Source organism: Dipodomys ordii, unplaced genomic scaffold (assembly GCF_000151885.1).
Source record: "Dipodomys ordii isolate 6190 unplaced genomic scaffold, Dord_2.0 Scaffold192, whole genome shotgun sequence".
In the NCBI taxonomy this organism is placed as follows: Eukaryota; Metazoa; Chordata; class Mammalia; order Rodentia; family Heteromyidae; genus Dipodomys; species Dipodomys ordii.
Genome location: NW_012267408.1, coordinates 2,721,785 through 2,743,790, shown reverse-complemented (window position 1 = coordinate 2,743,790; position 22,006 = coordinate 2,721,785). Strand labels below are relative to the sequence as shown.

The 22,006-nt window shown below is 45.4% G+C and overlaps 1 protein-coding gene across 1 annotated transcript in view; it reads left to right on the top strand.

Annotated features, from left to right (window-relative positions):
* Positions 1 to 7,591, top strand: part of Hk2 (hexokinase 2) — a 62,724-nt gene extending 55,133 nt beyond the window's left edge. Inside the window, exons 13-18 of the mRNA XM_013034610.1 lie at positions 490 to 585; positions 1,073 to 1,172; positions 1,268 to 1,451; positions 2,918 to 3,073; positions 4,795 to 5,028; positions 7,375 to 7,591. Coding sequence (XP_012890064.1) covers positions 490 to 585; positions 1,073 to 1,172; positions 1,268 to 1,451; positions 2,918 to 3,073; positions 4,795 to 5,028; positions 7,375 to 7,519 — 915 coding nt within the window. The 3' untranslated portion in view covers positions 7,520 to 7,591. The remainder of the gene's footprint in view (positions 1 to 489; positions 586 to 1,072; positions 1,173 to 1,267; positions 1,452 to 2,917; positions 3,074 to 4,794; positions 5,029 to 7,374) is intronic.
* Positions 7,592 to 22,006: the final 14,415 nt, after the last annotated feature.

The following is a 22,006-nucleotide window of genomic DNA, read 5'->3' as shown; positions in this document are numbered from 1 at the left end:
TGCAGTCTAGAAATTCAGAGACCCACAATTGGCCTTTGTTATGTGAATACAGGATGAGAACAGGGTACACTAGTTAGTGTAGCAAGAAAACACGTGTATAGGGGCTTCTGCATATTGCAGATGGACCCCGCAGGCCTTGGTGAGAGCCCTGTTCCTCTCTTCAAACTGTAGGTCTTAGATGAGGTATCCCAGTGGCTTAGTTACCTGTATGGTGGGTGTGATCCTGGGTAATGTTCCACAGGGTGGCTGCAAGGATTAAATGATGTAACACAGGTGATGTGCTTAGCCTAGGTGCACAGCATAGTCAGTAGTCCAGGCAGTAGTCAGTAAATCTAAGTTGTCAGTATCTTAGAAGCAAGTTTAGCGTTATTTGTGGATGAGATGACTGGCTATTCCCAGGAATCTGTCTGAGCTGGGAGGAGAATGGGATTCAGGAATGGTTGGGTATCCATTTCTGATGTCTCCTCCATGTGCATGTGTGAATTTTAGAGCATCCTGCTCAAGTGGACAAAGGGTTTCAAGGCGTCTGGCTGTGAGGGCGAGGATGTGGTCACCTTGCTGAAGGAAGCAATTCACCGGCGAGAGGTGAGAGAGCCGTGGTATGGTAAGGCCCTGTGCATCCATTCCCTGATATCTGAAATAATCCACGTGTTCAGAAGTTGGGGGCAACATTTGAGTGTGGTTGCTTTGGTTGGGGGAACATTAACTTATCACTCATAAATAGTTAAGTATTTGCTGTCCATCAAGCCCTGCTCTGGACATCAAGAGTCAGGAAGGACTCCAAGGAAGTTTTATTCTGTGCCCAGGATGTGGTAGTGGTGGTGGGGTTACTGTTAGGGGCTATAAAGAAAAGTAAAGTTGGACGAGGAAAGTGGAGAGCAGATGCACCTGAAGGCTACTATCCAGGGAGGTGTCTCTGAAGTGGGCACATTTGAGTAGATGCCTGAGTGAATGAGAGAATAAGCCATGCCATATGCAATAGGCTTTACACACATAGAAATCTTGGTTAGACATGTCTGAAAGGAGAATGCTGTGGCTCCCTTGTGGATTAAACTGTCTGTTTCCGCCTCAGGAGTTTGACTTAGATGTGGTTGCTGTGGTGAATGATACAGTCGGAACCATGATGACCTGTGGCTATGAGGACCCTCACTGTGAAGTTGGTCTTATCGTTGGTAAGGACACTCCTGGCCTTCCCATGTGGGGAGGAACATCCCTAGGTGGATGGGAGGGTGATGCTGATTGAAGCCCGGTGCTCTGTGATTGGCAGGCACAGGCAGCAATGCCTGCTACATGGAGGAGATGCGCAACGTGGAGCTGGTGGATGGAGAGGAGGGACGGATGTGCGTCAACATGGAGTGGGGGGCTTTTGGGGACAATGGATGCCTGGATGACTTCCGCACAGAGTTTGATGTGGCTGTGGATGAGCTCTCTCTCAACGCAGGCAAACAGAGGTAGGCACCCAACTGTGTGTGGTGGGCCTGGCATCCCAGAAGTGGACCCCAGCTGGTGATCTGAGTTGCCACTGCAGCATTTCCCAGGATGCTTGTTCTCTTTAGGTGCTAAGGACTTCTTTGAAAAGTTTTCTTGTCAAATTCATCTGGAAAGTTTGAGTGAATAAATGTTAGCAGTTCTTACCCAGAAGCCTGGGAGAACAGGCAGGGGAGTGTTAAGAGCCTTAAGTCTGAACTACAAGGAAACAGATAAAGGTAGAACCATCTGCTTAACCCTGGATTAAGGATAAATAAGTAGTGCTGGGAGGCACTTTTTCTCCTGTGTCTCCATTCTGCATATAGTACCCTCTACTGGTAGAATGGGAAAAGTGGCCTCCAGCATCACCAAGCCCAGAGGAGGTAGTAGAGGCTCTGAACTAAGAGGCAGGCCTAGATCAAACTCATTTCCCATTAGAATGATATTATCTATAGTGTCATAACTGCATTATCCAGGACCATGCTCATGCCTATAATCTTAGCTACTTAGGAGGTTTGAGATCTAAGGATTGTGGTTCGAAGCCAGTTCAATCAGTAAAGGCCATGAGACTTCGATCCCAAACAAACTACTCGGCAAAAGCCAGAAGTGGTGCTGTAGGTCAAGTAGTAGAGCATAAGCCTTGAGCACAAAGAGGCTCAAGGACAGAACCCAGGCCCCAAGGTAAAGCCCCAGGACCATCAAGCAATCAATAAATAATCAGTTGTGGTGGGGTATATTTGAAACTGGTAGCTTTGGTTTTGTGTGTGTGTGTTTTTGGGGGGGGGTTGTAGGGCTTGAACTCTGGGCCCAGGTGCTGTTCCTCAGCTCTTTCAGCTCAAGGCTAGCACTTGAGCCACAGTGTCACTTTTGGAGTTTTCTGCTTATGTGGTGATAAGGAATTGAACCCAGAGCCTCATGCATTCAAGGCAGTTACTCTACCACTGAGCCACCTTTCCAGTCCTTGTGTTTTTTTTTTTTTTTTTAAGAGATTCTATGCAGGGTTCAAAGATGCTCAAACATGTCCATGCTCACTTCTAGGGATCAGGGCAGTGGGCTGCTGTTGACAGTAGTTGCTTAAAAACGACTAGGTCTAGGAGAAAGCATGCAAACTTCCTAGTGAGATCAAGGACAAACTTCTCCTGCTCTCCCGCCCCCCCCCCCTGCTGTTCCTGGAAGCATGGTGGGGTTTGTTTTCTTCTCAAGGGAATAAGCCTTTGCAAAGGAAATGAGCCCAGGTGGGGCCCAATCTCAGGAAGCCCTGTGAACCTCAGACACCCTGTGATCTATTTTGCTGAAAGTGGTGGGTCAGCATGAGAGGACTCTTGAGAATTTTGCCCAAGGGAACCAATTCCTTTCCATCAAGGGGCATCTTCTGTCCTCTTTTTCTGTTCTTTCTCAGCACATCCAACACCTTTCCTGCTAAACTGCTTGAACATTGTCCCCCTGGCAGGTTTGAGAAAATGATCAGCGGCATGTACTTGGGTGAGATTGTCCGTAACATCCTCATCGACTTTACTAAGCGTGGGCTGCTCTTCCGTGGCCGCATCTCAGAGCGGCTCAAGACTCGGGGAATCTTTGAAACCAAGTTCCTGTCTCAGATTGAAAGGTGAGAAAGCAAGGACTGGGTAAGGTAGGACCATGTATATCCTTCTTTTTTTCCTCACAGAGAGAAAAGATAAAAGGATTTCCACAGCTCAAGACCCAAGTGGCTTTCACAAACAAAGCTCACTTTTGTTGTTGTTGTTGGTAGTGGTAGTTGGTGGTATTAAGAATTGAACTCAGGGCCTCTACCACTTGAGACATGCCTCTAGCTCCTTTGTGCATTGGTTATTTTCAAGGTAGGGTCTTGCATTTTAAGCTGGGCTGTCCTGGGCTGTGATCCTCATATTTGTGCTTTCCTATGTTGCTGGGGATGACAGGAGTGTGAATCTACACCCAGCCATTGTGTTTCCCCAGTAGTTGGGATAACAGGTGCTCATTACCACACCCAACAATTGATTGAGATATGGAGTCTTACAAATTTGCCTGCATTGGCCTCAGACCACAACCCCCTCTCTCAGTCTGCCAAGTAGTAAGGATTACAGGCGTGAGCCACTATACTCAGCTAAAGCACAGATGGCTCCCCCATTTTCACGTGACATTTGTACAAAAGACTGAACATGATGTGAGGTCATGAAAACTGTTGTTGTGTTTCCATCATATATGAAAGCTAGAGAGATACTTGCTCCTAGGATGTAACTGGAAAAGCACAGAGGAAGGTATCAAGTAAAGCATCTGTATTCAGCTTGGCGGGCTTTCCTACCTGCTGGCTTCCAGTAATTGGGTGATAAGGATCAAGTCCAGATGGGATAGTCAGACAATGCAGAAGTGTGTAGTGAGGCAGCTCATTAGAGCAACCCTCTTTCCCCCCCTTAGTCCAAGGCAGAAAATTCTGCTCCAAATTAGAATGTGCATTTCAGAGCCCTTTAAAGATTAATGCTGCCATTACTCTCAGGCCATATACCAGGAAACAGACGGCTGACACAAATGCACCTCTAGGGTGTCTGTACCAGTGACTAGAGAGAAAATGTTCTAGCTTGCCTGTCTGTGGATAATCGAGAATGTGATTCCAGTTTTCTAAAGTAGTTCCTTTTATGTCAGAGTTTTTATTTTCTTCCTGTGATGTTTATTTACATCTGTTTCATAAGTAATGCCCAAACAGATGCAGACAGTAAGCAGGAGTCCAATGCTGGTTAATTAATGCCTGTCCTGTGGACCCACTGACAGCAACAAGAGAAAGGATGTGAAAACAGCTTCGCAACTGGAAAATGGCCACTTGCTGCCATTGCCACTGTCTTTGATATTTCTAAATGAGTTGAATCCGCAGTGAATTGCTTTCTGCTTTCAGTAATCCGTTTTGTAGTAGCAGTGCTCTCCCTGGGTAGGTAAAGTAGAATGAGGAGCCGTCTCTTCACTCACCTGTTACCCTGAGGAAGAGTCGATGTGCTTCAGTGGGATGAACACTGCTGTGTTCAGGACCAGCTCTCTCCCACCCCCACCCCCCAATTATTTATTTGTTTGTTTTTGGTGCTGGTCCTGGGCCTTAATGCAGGGCCTGGCTGCTGTCCCCTTACCTTTTTTGTTCAGGCTTGGTACTCTACTACTTGATCCCAGGCACCTGCCTGGACTGGCCTTTGCACCACAATCCTCAGATCCTAGCCTCCTGAGGAGCTAGGATTACAAGTGTGAGCCCCTGGGGCTCAGCTTTCCAGAACTCTGGGTGGGCTCTGGACAGGGAGGCCACAGAGTCTTATCTGCATGACTGACCTACATTCTCTCCCACCTCAGCGACTGCCTGGCCCTGCTGCAGGTGCGCGCCATCCTCCGCCACTTGGGCCTCGAGAGCACTTGCGATGACAGCATCATCGTCAAGGAGGTGTGCACCGTGGTGGCCAGGCGGGCGGCCCAGCTCTGTGGCGCAGGCATGGCTGCCGTGGTGGATAAGATACGAGAAAACCGGGGGCTGGACACCCTCAAAGTCACAGTGGGTGTGGACGGGACCCTCTACAAGCTCCATCCTCAGTGAGTACCGGACCCGGCCGCCCTGTCTCATCTGTCTTATATTCTTCTGCACCTCCGTTCTTTCCCTTCTCTCTCCATAGCAGATCACAAAGCGGTTCTTTTCATGTTTACAGTTTGAAGACAAATCAATCAGAAGCAGGCCCGAGTTTCACGGGCATTTGGAGCTCCTTCTGACCCCGCCCAGCTGCACCCTCACTCTGCACTTCTAGGAAGAAGTGCTGTGTTGGGTGTATCTGTTTTTCCCATGTACCTATGTATACATCTATATCGTTATAGTTTTGCTTATGTATTGTGGAACTTGTCATGGTGGAATTACGTGACATCTCTTCTGTGGTTGGCTTTTCTCACACAGTATTTATGTTATTAATTAATTTTATTTATGTATTTTTGGCCAGTCTTGAGGCTTGAACTCAAGGACTGGGTGGTGTCCCTGAGCCTTTTTGCTCAAGGCAGATACGCTGCCACTTGAGTCACAGCTCCACTTCCAGCTTTTTGGAAGAGTCTCATGGAATTTCCTGCCAAGGCTAGCTTCAAACTGTGATCTTCAGCCTCCTGAGTAGCTAGGAATTACAAGCATGAGCCACGGGCACCAGCTTATTTAGTTTTACTTGTTTATCTTTTTTTGGGGGGTCCAGTCGTGGGCCTGAACTCTGGACCTGGGCACTGTCCCTCAGCTCTTCAGCTCAAGGCTAGCGCTCTACCACTTGAGCCACAGCGCCACTTCCAGCTTTTTTCTTTTTGCTTATGTGGTGCTGAGGAATCAAACCCAGGCCTCATGCATGCAAGGCAAGCGCTCTACCACTGAGCCACCTTCCCAGCCCCTACTTGTTTCTCTTGAGACAAGATCTCACCATGTTGCTCAGGCTGATTTTAAACTCCCAGAACTCAAGCATTGCATCCTGCCTCAGCATCTCACGTAGGTGTTTACTAGTACACTGTTTTTGAGACACACTCACAGAAATATGTGGTTGGGTGACTGAATCTCAGACTTTCAAATAAGTGAATTACCATCGCTTTTACTGTTCATGTGATGCTTCTTTCATTTTAAGATTTGTTGTTGTTATTGTTGGTTGTGTGGGGTTTGGAACTCAGAGCCTGGGCTCTGTCCTTGAGCTGCTTTTGCTCAGAGTTCACCTTCTATCACTTTGAGCTACAGCTCCACTTCTGGTTTTGGATTGGTTAATTGGAGATAAGAGTCTCACAGAGACTTTTCTGGCCTTGCTCGCTTTGAATTGTGATCTTCAGGTCTCCTGAGTTTCTGGGATTACAGGCCTGAGCCACTGGCACCTGGCTCATTTTTAGATTTTGACTAGGGCTGGGAAGTTGGCTCAGTGGTAGAGCGCTTGCCTTGCATGCATGAGGCCCTGGGTTCGATTCCTCAGCACCACATAAGCAAAATAAAAAAAAACAGCCGGAAGTGGCACTGTAGCTCAAGTGGTAGAGCGCTAGCCTTGAGCTGAAGAGCTGAGGGACAGCGCCCAGGCCCAGAGTTCAGGCCCCATGACTGGACCCAAAAAAAAAAAAAAAGATTTTGACTATTAGAAACAATGCTGCTGTGAGTGGTGTGGTAAACATATTTTGGAATATATGCTTGAACTCAAGCAGGATGATTATTATTTTTTATTTTATTTTTTGTAGTTTGGGGCACATACTGACTGCTTTTGTAAGTAAAGTTTCCTTGGAATGTCACCATTCCACATGTTTATATATTGTCAGAGATTGTGCTCATGCTTCTACAGAAGCGTGGTCATGACAGAGCCCCTAGCCCGCAACGCTGGCCCACCTCCTCAGTATAGAAGTACCCAAATGTCTTTTCTCCATCTTTTTTTCTTTGTTTTTAAATATTTTTTTTATTGTGAAGATACCTTACAGAGGGGGATACAGTAAGTTGAGTACATTCTCTCCATCTTTCTTTTTCCCCTTATTACTGCTTTGCTTCTCTCATCTTCCACCCCCCCCTTTTTTTCCTTGTGACAGGGCCTTTCTATGTACTGCAGGGTAGCACTGAGTTTATGATTCTCCTGCCTCTTCTTCCTAATGCTGGGCTGATAGGAGTGTCTTGCCACCCTTGGTTGAAACTCTCTTTCACTGATTTCCTTTAAGAGCATAGCTCACCAGGATTGCCCACTGTCTTGTTAGAAGTTGGGGGTATTATTCTAAGCCTCAGTGTCCTGACACACAATACCTTTGAAGATTTGCTACATTGTAGCATTTGACCTGTTTATCCTCTGACTTATCCCTGAGTTTCCAGCATCTGTTTCTGAGGGTCTCCCCTCTGAGGACACAACCCAGTCATGACTAAGGTGCATTTTTCTTTTTCTTGTGTGTGTCTTCCCCTTTTTCCAGCTTTGCCAAAGTCATGCACGAGACAGTCAAGGACCTGGCTCCCAAGTGTGATGTGTCTTTCTTGGAGTCTGAGGATGGCAGCGGAAAGGGAGCAGCTCTCATCACTGCTGTAGCCTGCCGCATCCGGGAAGCCGGACAGCGATAGAAACCGGAAGGGACTTCTCTCCTTCCCCTCTTCCCTGTTTTAAATTAAAAGGTGTCGTCCTCTTGTGTCAGAGACAGTCCCCCAGCTTTTCCTTGGCAGACAGGACTCCACTGCACTGGGTTTTGTCTCTGTATTCTCACCGTAGTTCGGTACCCACGCCTTGGGCCTTCCTGAGACACAGAAGAAAGGATTTGTTCACACTGGTCACAACCATTCCCATTGGTTCTCTTAAACCTTCAAAGTAGTTGGAAAGGTTTTAGCCATCCCCCTGGCAGAATTCCTACAGAGTGGAGACTGGGGAAGATCCTGGCTGCTCCACCTTGGAGCTGAAGGGGACATTTCTAGGTGGAAAGCTCTGATGCTGCTAGTCTCATCAGAGATTTGGGAGATCTCCACTAATGACTCAAGCCTGATCTTCTGCAGGCAGATGGAGGGAGGGATGGGGGGGAAGGGAGGGGGAGCCATGGATGAGTGGCTTCAGCTCTTCACAACTTGCCTGTAAAAGTACTGCTCGGCGGGTTCCAGATTGTGCTTCTGGAATCGGCCACCCCACAGCTGGATAGTGAAACCAAAGCCAAGAGTTGCCACATCCCACAAGAGAGTTTTTCGTCATACCACAGCGTGACCTCCTGTATTACCCATGAGCCTTGGACCCTTGGGAGAGGGGGAGCTTTTGAGTTTTGTTTGTTTAATTTTTCCCCCCCTACAAAAGTGGAGAAATACTGTATTTTCACTTTAATTTATGTTTGAAATTTATTTAGCTCATGAAGTAGGTGTACTCCTTTGTTGTGTAATGGTTAATTCATATGTATTGTATTTATATGTTCATTTGTTGTGTATATAGGTAAGCATGATCTCCTCACCCTTGGCCTCATTAGTAGATCAGTGTAGTTAAAGATGTGAGGCAAAGGTACTGACTAGAAATACCTCATTTGCCCACAGGAAGAGAAAGAAACTTCTTCCGGGTGAGTGACTAGCAAAGGTCAGCTTTCTGGTTGCTCCTTCCTTTACAGTATGGGGAATGCGTGGGAAGTCGGGATGGAGACAGAGGCTGGCAATGGATTGAAGAAACCACAGCAAACTGGCTGCTCTGTCAAGAGATTTTCCTGGGTATATTACGTGTCACGTGTTACCCAAAGGAAACCAAAGGAATCATTTCAAAAATACTCAATGCTTAGCAGCTTTTATTCTTTATTCTTAGGGCAATCAGTAAGTAGTATTTTTAAAGCTGATGAGATAAAAGCCCACCAAAAATTTATATTAAAAATGTATGTGTTCATCGCCGACAAACCAAAATGGAGCAATTAAACAGCCAAACCAAATGAAACCTCAGGGATGACATTTTGGGGGGAGGTATTTGTGTCCTCCTAGCAAAGTTCACCTAGGGTTTGTTTTGTAAATGTTGTACAACAACTGTTGTGTCTCTGCTTCCCTGGACTGTGCTGGTATCGATCTGCTGATCTGTTTTTATTTTTTTTATACACATTATTTATTTCACACTGTTGGCAGAGATGGGAGTGGCATAAAAGCACCCATACTCTACTTTCCAAGAGCACAGTTAATTCTGACTTCATTTGCCCACGTCTGCCCTCAGCTATCCACAGACATGAAGCCTGGATGCAGCCTGATTGAGAAGTAATAACCTTGTAACACTATGAAATAGGATACAAGGATCAAAAAGGAAAGAAGATAGAAACTCACTTAATTTGCACCGATGTTTTTGCACAGTATTTTAACTTTTGGCTAAGTTAAAATAATGTTATTGGCTGGTTTTTGAACAAGGTAAAAGTCACCCGGGTTCTAGGAAGCATAGAGTAAAGAGAACTAACACATCCTCCTTTATTCCAGGCTTGCTTTGCTTGTCTGATGTAGTTCCTTTGCCCTCATCTGTAATTATTGACCTAAAACATTGGTGCCTCCAGCTACAATGAAGGCCACAAGTCATGTGCACATTTATGGCTCCCTAAAGGATACACATGAAATACAGATAAATTTTAACTTAATTTATTCTTAAGTTTTTAAATAAATTTTACTTTTTTTAAATTAGGTACCATCTATAAGTATTACACTTATTTTGAGAGGTAGAGATGTTTGGGTGGGTGGCTGTCAAAGAAGTATTGTGCTGTTGGCTTCCAATCAGGTCCAATCTGGACTACGCATGTTGACTGTGTTCCTAGCACTACTCGGATAGCCCCTAGCTGATGCTTCTCTGCTCAGTGTACATCCAGTGGATCTCAGTCTGACCGGGATGTGCCGGACACTGCATCTCAAATCCTTGAGCTTTCAGTCTTGTGAAGATGATGTCACTGTGTACAATAGAGAACTAGTTGAATTAACTATGTGGTGTTACCTATGATTAATAAATTTTAACATTTTCCGAAGTCTTCAGTGTGTGATCTGAACAAAACGCGTGCATGTAAGAGTATAGAATGAAGTGTGGGTGCCTTCCTTGGCTAGTCTAATGAATGAATGAATCGGGTGCCCTGATGCTGATTAGATGCATCATGGGATGCAAGTAGAATTGCTTGTATTATCCGCCTGAACCAATATCCATGAATGTTTAAGCCCCTTACATAAAATACAGCCTATGAACATAACTCCAGTATTTAAATTGTTTGGAATGACTTATAATGCCTAAAACAATGTAGTCATTCTATATAATTTAGGAGAACAAGAATACCATCTGTGTGTGTTTAATACAGATGCGATATCTTGGAGCGATTTTCCATGTTTAAGTATTTTTTTTTATTTAAGTAGTTGTACAAAGGAGTTGCCATTAAAAAAAACAGTTTATGAATAGAATATATCTCGATCAATGTCACCCCTTTCAATATTCTTACCCATTCCTTTCACTACCCACCCCTGCCCTCACTCATCTTAATTTTGTAGGATACACTTTGGATTCTTGACTGTGGTCTCTTCCCTCTCTCAGATGCAGTAGATTTTCCCAAATACTTCTGAAGTTGATTGAGTGAATCTGTGAATATGGACCCTGTGTTAATGAAGGCCAACCTGCATGTGTTTTACAGTCTTGTCGATAAAACGTGGTTTGATCCCAGATATTTCCCTTCTCAGAAACCCAGTCCAAATGGAACTGGATGGTGACTTCTGGGCTATCCTCAAGCCCTGCATTGTCACTACTAGAAACCATGGCTAGCCAGCATCTCCTGCTCAAGGAGCAGGACTTGAGTTAGCCTCCTCCAGGGCCTCCAGCTGGTCTCACTTTCAGGACACATAGGCCTCCTGTGACCATCCATAAAGCACCTTCCTCTGTTCTCTCCCCACCAGCCTTTTTCCCTCCCCAATAAAATGTACAACCGGGAAGTGAATTTCCCAGAGGACCTTAGTGATTCCCATTGACATTGACAATGTTGCTTGATAATAACTGAGTTAGACAGGCAAGGTTAAGAAATGAACAGTGGGGCTGGGTATGTGGCTTAGTGGTAGAGTGCTTGCCTAGCATGCCTGAAGCCCTGGGTTTTCCTTAGTACCATATACGCAGAAAAAGCCGGAAGTGGCACCGAGGCTCAAGTGGTAGAGTGCTAGTCTTGAGCACAGAGAGGCTCAGGGACACTGCTGAGACCCTGAGTTCAAGCCCCAGGACTGGCCAAAAGAGAGGGGGGTGGGGATTAGCAGTGATGGGAGATAAATGAAAATTAGGTCTTGTATTTATGATAAATTGGTGAGATAATGGGAGCATTCTCGTTAGTAGAAATCCCAACCAGTATAGCACATTTACAAGGGGAAATAGTGTAGAAATTTGTGGTGAGGAACTATATTTAGCTCTAAGGATATCTACTATGATAGAGCTTATGAGAACTAAAAAGAGAAACTGCCCATATAATGGGTCTATCCATCTTATTTCAGGTTCCAGCTAGGAAATAATTACCTCTAGTTACTACAAACATTTTATTACCGTGAGCTGATTATATAAGTGATGGGAGAACTGAAGGAAGGAAACAGGTCAGAGTAGCAGACCCAAACTACATCATCAAGAGCACCTGCTGCCCTGCTGGACGCCACTGGTTCATGCCTATGACCCTAGCTACTGGGAAAGCTGAGATCTGAGGACTGTGCTTCAAAGCCAGCCTGTTTGGGAGAGTCTGTGAGACTCTTACCTTCAATTAATCATCAGAAAAGCTGGAAGTGGAGCTATGGTTCAGGGGGTAAAGTGCTAGCTCAGTGCCCAGGACACACACACACACACACACACACACACACACTACTGCAGGACACCACACACAAACACACACACTAGCTGCAGGACACCACACACACACACACACACACTAGCTGCAGGACACCACACACACACACACTAGCTGCAGGACACCACACACACACACACACACTAGCTGCAGGACACCACACACAAACACACACACTAGCTGCAGGACACCACACACACACACACACACACTAGCTGCAGGACACCACACACACACACACTAGCTGCAGGACACCACACACACACACACACACTAGCTGCAGGACACCACACACACACACACACACACACACACTGCAGGACACCACACACACACACTAGCTGCAGGACACCACACACACACACACACACACACAGACTAGCTTCAGGACACCACACACACACACACACACATACACACACTAGCTTACAGGACACCACACACACACACACACACACACACACACACACTAGCTGCTTGCTGCTGTTTTCTATTCCGCTGTGTTAGGTCAGTGTGTGAGAGCTGGGGGTGGAGGTAGGAACCAGAGCTGTGTGGTGGGTGCTGATGTATATCATCTTCCTCTTACCTTTGTTTCTTAGTGGCTGAACACAGCAAGAAGCAAGTTGGTGAAGGTGATACAGGGTAGAGATGGCATGGATCTGAGCAGTCAGCAAAGCAACTGGCATGTGGCCTATTAGACCACTGTACAGTGTTAGAGGAGAATGTTTAATAACAGAAGGTGGGGTGGGGAATGTGGCTTAGTGGTAGAGTGCTTGCTTAGCATGCATGAAACCCTAGATTTGATTCCTCAGTACCACATACACAGAAAAAGCCAGAAGTGGTGCTGTGGCTCAAGTGGTAGAGTGCTAGCCTTGAGCAGAGTGGCTCCGGGTCAGTACTCAGGCCTTGAGTTCAAGCCCCAGGACTGGCTAATAACAACAACAACAACAACGTAGAAGGTGTGGTTAATGTCCTGCCAGTCTGCCTCTGGGGAATCACATCCTTGAATTCAACCAGTCAAGAATTGAGAATGTGCTGAGGCCTATGAATTGGATACATATTTTGTTTCTTAGCATTATTCCCTAAACAATGCAGGATAGCCACTATTTATACTTTGTGTGAGATATTAGAACTAACGGAGAGTCAGTTTAAAATGTTCAGGGTGTATTTGCATGTAGGTTATATGCAAGTACGTTGCTTCTCCCCGCCCCCCAAGGTACTTGAACATTCTCTTGGGGTCCAGAAAGCCATCTTCTACACACACCTAGGGATGACTATGACCCTGTGTTGGCTTTAAATGGTAGGGGCTACCATTTCTGTTCCTAGCAGCTTCCCTGACATCACCCTCTATGCTAGGAGTCCTGGCACCCTGGCTGGCTTGGTCTTATGTGCTTGGTCTTATGTTGGTACCATCCTTCCTGGGCCACTTCTGACCTCTTGCAGCCTTAGGGAAGAGCTGTTCTGTCATTTCCCAGTGGGCGCCCAGGGATGAACATTGGAGCTTAATTCCCTGTAGACCCTGATAGTGCTCTGCTGAGAATCTCTGTGTAATCTAAGGTGGATTGCTACAGCCAGGCCCTCAAAGCCCCGGGCCCTGGGTGCCAACTCCCTGCTCCATCCCTCTCCATGGGGAAGAAAATGTGCCTTCAAGGAGGGTGATGTTCTGCACTCAAGCTGTTCACAGCTTGGAAGTCATTTTTCCAGCTTCCGACAAGCCCATCAACCTTTGCCTTCATTGCCTTGTTTTTCCTTTAGTTTGGGCCCCAGGTGCAGAAGGCTAAATTACTCATAGTCTTTCATTCAAGGCATTTTCTAGCAAACTTTCCTCTTTTTTTCCTGTGATTCCCTTTTATTGTCATTCTCCTTTCTTGTTCTCTACTCCTACTTGACAACCATGGCATTGTGCTTGCTGTCCATATTATTTTTCGGTGTGTCTTGATGAAGCACATACTATTTGTGAGGTTTTTTTTCCTTTTTCCTTTTTCAATACTGAAAGCAGAACTGAGGGCTTTATACATGCTAGGGAAGTTCTTTGCCACTGGGCTACATTCCTAACCCTATATGCATTTACAAACAATTATCAAATACTATTGATTAAAAGTTTGTTTTTTTTGTTTTTTGTTTTCTTCAGGGCCTCACTTTTTCAGCTTGGGTGATGCTCTGTCAACTCCTGCCTAGTATTTTGCTGGTTATTTTTGTTTGTTTTTATGTGGCTCCTGGGGCCAGGCTTGAACTCAGGGCCTGAGCTTTTATGCTGAAGGCTAGTACTCTACTACTTGAGCCACAGCGCCACTTCTAGATTTTGGTTGCTTAATTGGAGATAAGAGTCACAAACACTTTCTTGCCCAGACTGGCTTTGAACCATGATTTTCAGATCTCAAACTCTTGAGTAGCTAGGATTACAGGCGTGAGTCACCAGCATGTGGCTACTGATTATTTTTGGAGATGGGAACTCATGGGCTTTTCTGCCTGGGCTGGCTTTTGAGTGATGATTCTCTGGATCTCAGCCTTCTGAGAAGCTAGGATTAGAAGCAGGAGCCACTGGCAGAGGTTGGGTCTGTGTTTTTTAAAAGCCTGCAGACCCAGACAGAAAAGTCTTATCTCTAGCTAAGCAGCACAAAGCCAGAAGTGGAGCTATGGTTCAAGAAGTAGAGTATAGACCTTGAGCACAACAACAACAACAAACAAACAAACAAAACAGGGACAGCAGCCAGGCCCCGAGTCCACGCTCCCTTACAGACACAAACAAAAGCCCACACATGATGTATATTTACACCAAATTCATTACTTCCTGTTGCTACAAAGACCTCACTGAGTGCATGCACTATGTGCTACCGTTCATTTTTCTTAAGGGTAAACACGTGTACTGACTCAACCCTGGCTACGCAAACATCATGGCAACACTGGTAACTGCATCTTCCCACGTGTTCCCTGAGTCATCTTTGTGATAATTCACCCAGCACAAGGATAGTGCGATGGCAGGTTGTGTATTTGCTGCATTTAACCCCTGTTCTGATAAAGTACCCTCTTGACAGCTGACTCTCACCTTGATCCCAATCTGTCAGAGGAAAAGCGGGACCTTACAGCTGACTGAATTTTTATTGCTGACTTTTCAACCAGGGTCTTTTCATTTTTCCCTCCTGACTTGTAGTTCCGTGTGTGTGTGTGTGTGTGTGTGTGTGTGTGTGTGTGTGTGTGTGTGTGTGTGTGTTTGAAAATACTGGGAATTGAAAACTGAGCCTCACACTTGAGATATGCCTATAGCTCTTTAGATTTCATTTTGTCCTTTAGGTGCGTTCAGTCTGACTTCGAGCCCTTTGTCCTCCTGCCCCTGCCCCTCCCAGTGAAGGACTCCATACAGTGGCATGGGCCACCACCCTGGCTTCATTATGCATTTCTGAAGTTTTGGCATTATGTTCTGAGAAATGATCTGTGTGATACTGATTCTCTGGAATTTACCAAGTAGTCTTTTTGTGGCAAGCTGTATGGACCGTTTAAATCCTCTGTGTGCTTGAAAACTGCTCTGTGTGGAGGTTCATGTTAAGAAATGGGAAGAGGCAGCACACAGGTGAAGTGCATGTGGACTAATAGAAGTGGTCTCTGGGTTTCTTTATTTTCCTTCTATGTAGCAGTAGTCTTCAATCTGTTTCTTGAAACCAACTTCAGAGGCTTCACGTGCCCCCAGCTTCGTGAGGTAGGAGAGAGCAATGGGCTGGACAAGGAATAACATCTGCCATTGCAGATCATTTGGGCAACTCACTCTCATTTTGTATGGCTGTAACAAAACACCTGATGCTGGATACTTGGTCAAGAAAAGGGTTTTATTTGTGAGAACCTCTTACGTATCACAGCCTAGAGGACAGTATCACATAGTTGGAGTATGTGCAAGAGACGGAGAGAGATGAAGCAAATGGAGCAGGGAAGGGGATGCAACAATACATTCTCACAAGTACTATTCCATTCCCTTCAGAGGATATTAGTCCTTTGTGAGAGTGGCTTCCCCAATGCCCTAATGATTTTCCACCACACCTCCAACAGACCTACCATCTCTTAATGCTCTTACACTGGGGACAAGCTTCTAGCACCTGAACCTTTGGGTTGAGAGAATTGTATTCAACTCATAGCATGAATGCTCTGGGCCTGCCATAGTGCTCTATAAAATGGGGGAAGGGAGGAGGTCTAAGCTCTCACCCAGCTTAAACGTTTATGTTCCATTATTTATAAACTCCATCTGGTGCTAGTGTGGTGGGCTGTAGATCGTGGGGTCCTGAAATGTGGTCCAGATATCAGGTGCCGGCAGGCAGGAAATCTAAACTGCAGGACATGTGTGATCTTACTCAGCATGAGTGGGTGGGGGAGCAGCCCTTCTCATTGCATTATCAAGAGATGAAGTGACCTTCTTCCTGCTTTTCATTTAGCAATAAACACAGCTCTGTCTCACATCATTGCTCTCTGCTTTCCAGGCTGCAAGCCCATTTCCAGGGAAAGCAGACAAGAAACACGCCCACCGGAGCATTGAAATAAACAGAAATTAGTATCCTTGGCAGCTCTTGGACCTCAGGCCCTCTGAGGGACAAACATGTGGTCTGTTTTATTAAATGTTTTCATCTTAATAAGCAGTAAGAAGTGCCAGGGACATCTGCAGCAGTCTGCGGATCCTGGGACAGGGAGCTGGCAGCACTGAGCTGCTGCATAGCTCTGGAATGTCCTACCTTGGGGTCCCCAGAATGGCCCCTGGAGGCCAGGCCTGTCCTCATCCATGCAGTTTCCTATTTCTGGTAAGACCAAATCAGCCCATCGCTTCCCTAGATGTTTCCCTAAGGCCATTTCCTTAGGCCCTGTGTAATGGAAATACTGGGAAAATGGAGTCTGTACATTTGTATCCGTCAGTATATTATACACATTATGTAAGAAGTGAGTATAAATTTGCTGCACAAACACCTGGATATAGGAGATGTCATAGTGAAGAAATCAAATTAACTCTCATTTGGAGCCCTACCTCATCAGGGGTGAGACACATCCAATAACATGTATTCCCCAGCATGGAGGGGAAGTTGCTGAGTGACAACACAAGCAACAGACACCTGAGAAAGAGCTTCTGGCCTCCAGCCCACTGTGGTCCCCCTACTTGTAGAGCTTATGGGAGAGCCCCCTAGAATCAGCCCAGCCTACCCTGATCTGCAGCCTAAGCTAGTTTAGCGATATGGAGAGATGGCGCCCCTGGAGGTGGCACTGGGAACTGCAGCTGGCAATTACCCATTCCTATTGATCATCAGTAGCTCTGTGTCAGACGCGCCCTCTTATGGCTACTTAGGGAAATGCTCTCTCTGCTGGGAGTTGACATTTTATCTGTCCTTGGCCTTCAATTCCAATCTGGCATCTATCTGAGTGACCTGAAGTCAGGGGACTGCTGCAGGCGAAGTCGCTGGAGCCTTTTTTTTTTTAAATTTAGATTTCCCAAAATAAGCATATTAGTTTAAAGCCATAAGTGCTTACTTTGTTTCCTAAAATACAAACAAGATTTCAAGGGAGTAGGAAAAAGGGGTGGTGGGTGTTGAAAAGACTAGAAGCAGAAGAGGAAAAGGAGAAGGAGGGATGAGTTAAGAAGGCTGTCTTCTCCAGAGGAAGGCAAAGGGGGGACAGGGTGAGGAGGTGAGAGGCAGGGAAAACAGGCAAGTGTGTCCAGAACACTTGTCCACATGTTCATCACGCCTCGGACACTTCCAGGACCTTAGCATCCTGATCTTATACAGATTAACCTCAAAAACTCCAGTCTACCACCAGAGAGAGCTGGTTGTTTTAAAGAGATGGCCAGACTTTCCCCCTGGCAACAGTCAGTTAATGGGAAAGACACACTTGTTGAGATTTATTGTAAGTTAGTCACTTAAATTCCCTGCTTGGACACCGTGGTGAAGCAGTGATTAGGCTGTCTGTGAAGACATGCACATTAACCAGGTGGGGTAGGGCATACCTATAATTCCAGTCATTCTGAAGGCAGATATAGGAGGCTCATGGTATGAGGCACAATTGTTCAAAAACAAACTAAAAGTAAAAAGACTGAGCTGTGGCTCAAGTAGTAGCCACACCGCTGGCAAACACCAGGTCTGGAATCCAATCTCCAGTACTGAAGTTTGCATCTGGACAGCCTCACTTCCTACTAGGATGGTTCCAAGGATTGGTGTGGCTGGAGTGAGTGAGCAGAGGGGGCCTGGAGGATCATGGACAGGAAAGCGTCAGAAGCCAGATTGTGCCAGGCAATGCACACCGTTGGAAAGTGTTTGGATTCCTCTCCAATCAAGAAAGTTTGAGCAAAGGAGGGCCATGTTCGGAGGGAGGTCTAGCAAAGGGAATATTCATGGAAATGCAGCGAATACAGACAGAGAACACCACATCATGAGGCTTCTGTGCTGAACCAGGTGAGCAGTGACAGTCCAGAGAGATGCCTGCCCCATGGCCTGGTATGTACTGAAGATCATGGCAGTGGATTCTGATAGTACAGATGTGGAAGTGAGCAAAACAGAGACAAAAGCAGACTCCCAGGTGTTTGGCCTGAGTATCTAGAAGAAGAGCCCTGTCCCCCATGGACATGTGGGAAACTGAGGGAGGAGCCAGTTGTCAGGACAGACCAAGAAATGGTTTTCTGGCACATGTTTCTCTCATGTGAGGACACCTGGATCTAAAATACACAGGAACATGATAAAGTATGTAGGTCTCCAGGCATTCACACACAGTGAGACCAAAGGGGAGGAACACAAAGGCGCAATGTGCATCTGATCATACCAAAGAATAGTTTTTGAAATGATCTCCAGGAAATAGAGGAGAGTTTCTCTTTTTTGCTTTCTTTTACTTTTGTCCTGTTTGTTCATTTATCTGTCTTTGGGAGCATAAGGGGAGGCCCAATAATGGAGGGCCAAAGAAAGAATAAACAAATGTAACAGTGGTACTCACTAGACACTATGTTGAAAATGAACTATACAACTTGTAGGTGGGGATGGGAGGGAAAAACTGGCAGAGATGGAAGGGAAGGGGTGACATTGTCCAAAAGGAAATGCACTCTTTACCTGACTTATGTGACCATTATCTCTCTGTACACTGCCTTTATAATAGCATTTTAAAAACAAGATAGTGACTCATACCTGTAATCTTAGCTACTCAGGATTCTGAGATTTGAGGATCATGGTTCAAAGCCAGCCCATGCAGGAAAGTCCGTGAGACTCTTATCTCTAATAAACCACTAGAAAACTAGAGGTGGCACTGTGGCTCAAGTGGTAGAGCACTTGCCTTGAGCTGAAGAGCTGAGGGACAGCACCCAGGCCCAGAGTTCAAGCCCCATGACCGACAAAAAAAAAAAAAAGATATGGTTTTCAACCAGGAGTTCTAGTCCTCCCAGTACTAAGGTGTGGCCTGGAAGCTTCCAGGCATTAAAGTTCAGATATAATAGCCCCAGAGGCTATGTGTTGGAGATTTGGCACCCAGTTGCTGGTAGTGCTATTGATTGGTGATTGGATCATTAGGATGCTTACCTCACCAATGGATCCACTAATGAGTTCATAGCTGAATGGGCTATTAGGGAGTGGGGCTAGTTGGAAAAAGCAATTTATTAAGATGTACCTTTAAAGAATATCTCTTTCTCATTCCTCTCTCATTCTCCCTCCCTTACTCTTCCTTCCTTCCTCCCTTCCTTCCTCCTTCTCTTCTTCCTTCCCCCCTCTCCTCCTCCCCTCCCCCTTCCTTCCTTTCTTTCCCACTTCCTTCCTTCCTTCCTTCCTTCCTTCCTTCCTTCCTTCCTTCCTTCCTTCCTTCCTTCCTTCCTCCCTTCTTCCCTCTCTCCTGAAAACACTCCAGAATTAATTTTCTCTCTTCTAAGTTGCTTTTTTTCCCCCAGGTATTTTGTCAAAGTGGTGAAACACTGACCAACACATTTAAATTTTCTGGCCTGAGACCTGGGGCAGGAAATGAACTGGATGAGCAACTAGGAGCATCTTGAAATACCAGCTGGCAAGGGTATTAGCAAAGAGGATTGGCATTCTCTCCAGGCTTGCCAGCCCACTTGAATGGCTCCCCTCTTGCTGAAGATGGGGTAATGTGAGCACATATAAGGATAAACTGCAACATCATCAACTGTGTTTAAACCCATGCATTTATGATGATACTAAACTTGATCTCTTAATTGGCCTCTGTTGGAGAATGATAGAGAGCTAATGCATTATTCAGAAAATTGGTTAATAACAGAGGGAGATAACAAACATTCACTCTGTGTTTCCCATGCAAACTATACGTAAGGGTAACCAAATAGTAGATCAGGGTATATTTCTTTTTATAGCAGTGTTTGGGCTAATGAATAAAGAAGGATGATAGAATATGACTATCCCTACTATTTGGTCATTTTACTGATATAATGATCCCAGGCAACATGTATAAACTGTTAGGACTGTAACAGAGAGAAGCAGTCATTATTTGCCCTCTGATGGCAGGCTCCACCCCCACCTCTAGCGTCCAAATACTAATTTGCAGATAATTTAGAGGAGGGTAGGACATGCTATAGATACCATGGGAGTATATCTGGAAAAATTCAAAGCAAGGGAAACTTATTATTTCAGCAAATAAATAGAAAAGAGAAAAGGAAGGGAAAGGTGTAGATTAAAAGGTCCATCACTCTATGTGGACCTTATTGGAATTTCACTTAAAGTCAACAAATATTATGAGGCAACTGGAAATCTGAACATTGATTGGCTGTTAGATAATGGGAAAGAATTGCTATTTTTCATGAGTACAATGAAGGCATGATGTTGTTTTAAAACAGAGCAGTTATCTTTTAGAGATGCAAATTGATACCCATATAGCTAGAATGACCCAATATGGATATTAGGGCTTGGATCCAAAGGCAAGGGCAAAATAGAAATGAGACTGGCCTTTCGTTAGTAATAATTGAGCCTAAATCAGACAGTAGTGGTACACATGGATAAACTCAGCACTTAGGAGGCTGATGCAGGAGGATCCTAAGTTTGAGGCCAGCCTAGTGATCATTGAGTCTGCATGATGATGTGTGAGAAGGCAGTGAATTAGTCCCTCTACTTTTGTGTGTGTATGTCAAGTCCTGAGACTTGCACTCAGGGCCTGGGCACTGTCCCTGAGATTTTGTGCTCAGTCTAATGCTGTATATCACTTAAGCCACATCTCCACTTCTGGCTTTTTGGCATTTTTAATTGGGGATAAGAGTCTCATGGACTTTCCTGCCTAAGCTGGCTTCTAACCATGATCCTGAGATCTTAGCCTCCTGGGCAGCTAGGACTGCAGGTGGGAGTCACCAGCACCTGGCAAGCTCATTTACTTTTGTGAGTGTTTAAAAGTCCTTCTTATAACAAGTAAAACAGGGCTGGGAAGGTGGCTTAGTGGTAGAGTGCTTACCTAGCATGCATGAAGCCCTGGGTTCAATTCCTCAGTACTACATATATAGAAAAATCCAGAAGTGGTACCATGGCTCAAGTGGCAGAGTACTAGCCTTGAGCAAAAAAGAAGCTCAGGGACAGTGCCCAGGCCCTGAATTCAAGCCCAATGACTGAAAACAAACAAACAAACAAGTAAAAGAAAAAGAAAAACAAGGAGACATAAAAAGGAAAAAGAAATAAAGGGAATAAATAAGGAAAGAGAGAAGGAAAGGAAGGAAGGGAGAAAGGAAAAAAGCTTGAGCTGCTCAGACAGCAGTGGTGCAAAAGTAGTTGGGTCTGTGAGACTGAAGATGTTAAGGCTAGAAACAAAAACTAAGGCATTACAAATGTATAACTGCATTACCATCCCGAGACTGGATGAAACTACCTTAAAAAACAGTTATAAAAGTGCTGGAGGGCTGGAAATGTGGCTTAGTTTGTAGTGTGCTTGCCTAGCATACATGAAGCCCTGGCTTCGATTCCTCAGTACCACATACACAGAAAAAAAAAGCTGAAAGTATCACTGTGGCTCAAGTGGTAGAGCACTAGTCTTGAGCACAGAGAGGCTCAGGGACAGTTCCCAAGCCCTGAGTTCAAGCCCCAGGACTGGCAAAAAAATAAAAAGTGGTAGAGCATTTGCCTAGCACATATAAGGCCCCCTGTTCAATCCTCAGCACTGCAACCTCTCCGCCAAATAAAACCAGTGTAAATCAAACAGACATCACAGATCCCCAAGATTGAGAGGACGGAAAGAGGAAGGCAGGAAGGACAGAAAGAGGAGCCAGGAAGAACTGTGTTAACATAGCCAGGAAGAGAGAGAAGGGAAGAGGGCATTCTGGGATTTGAGAGGA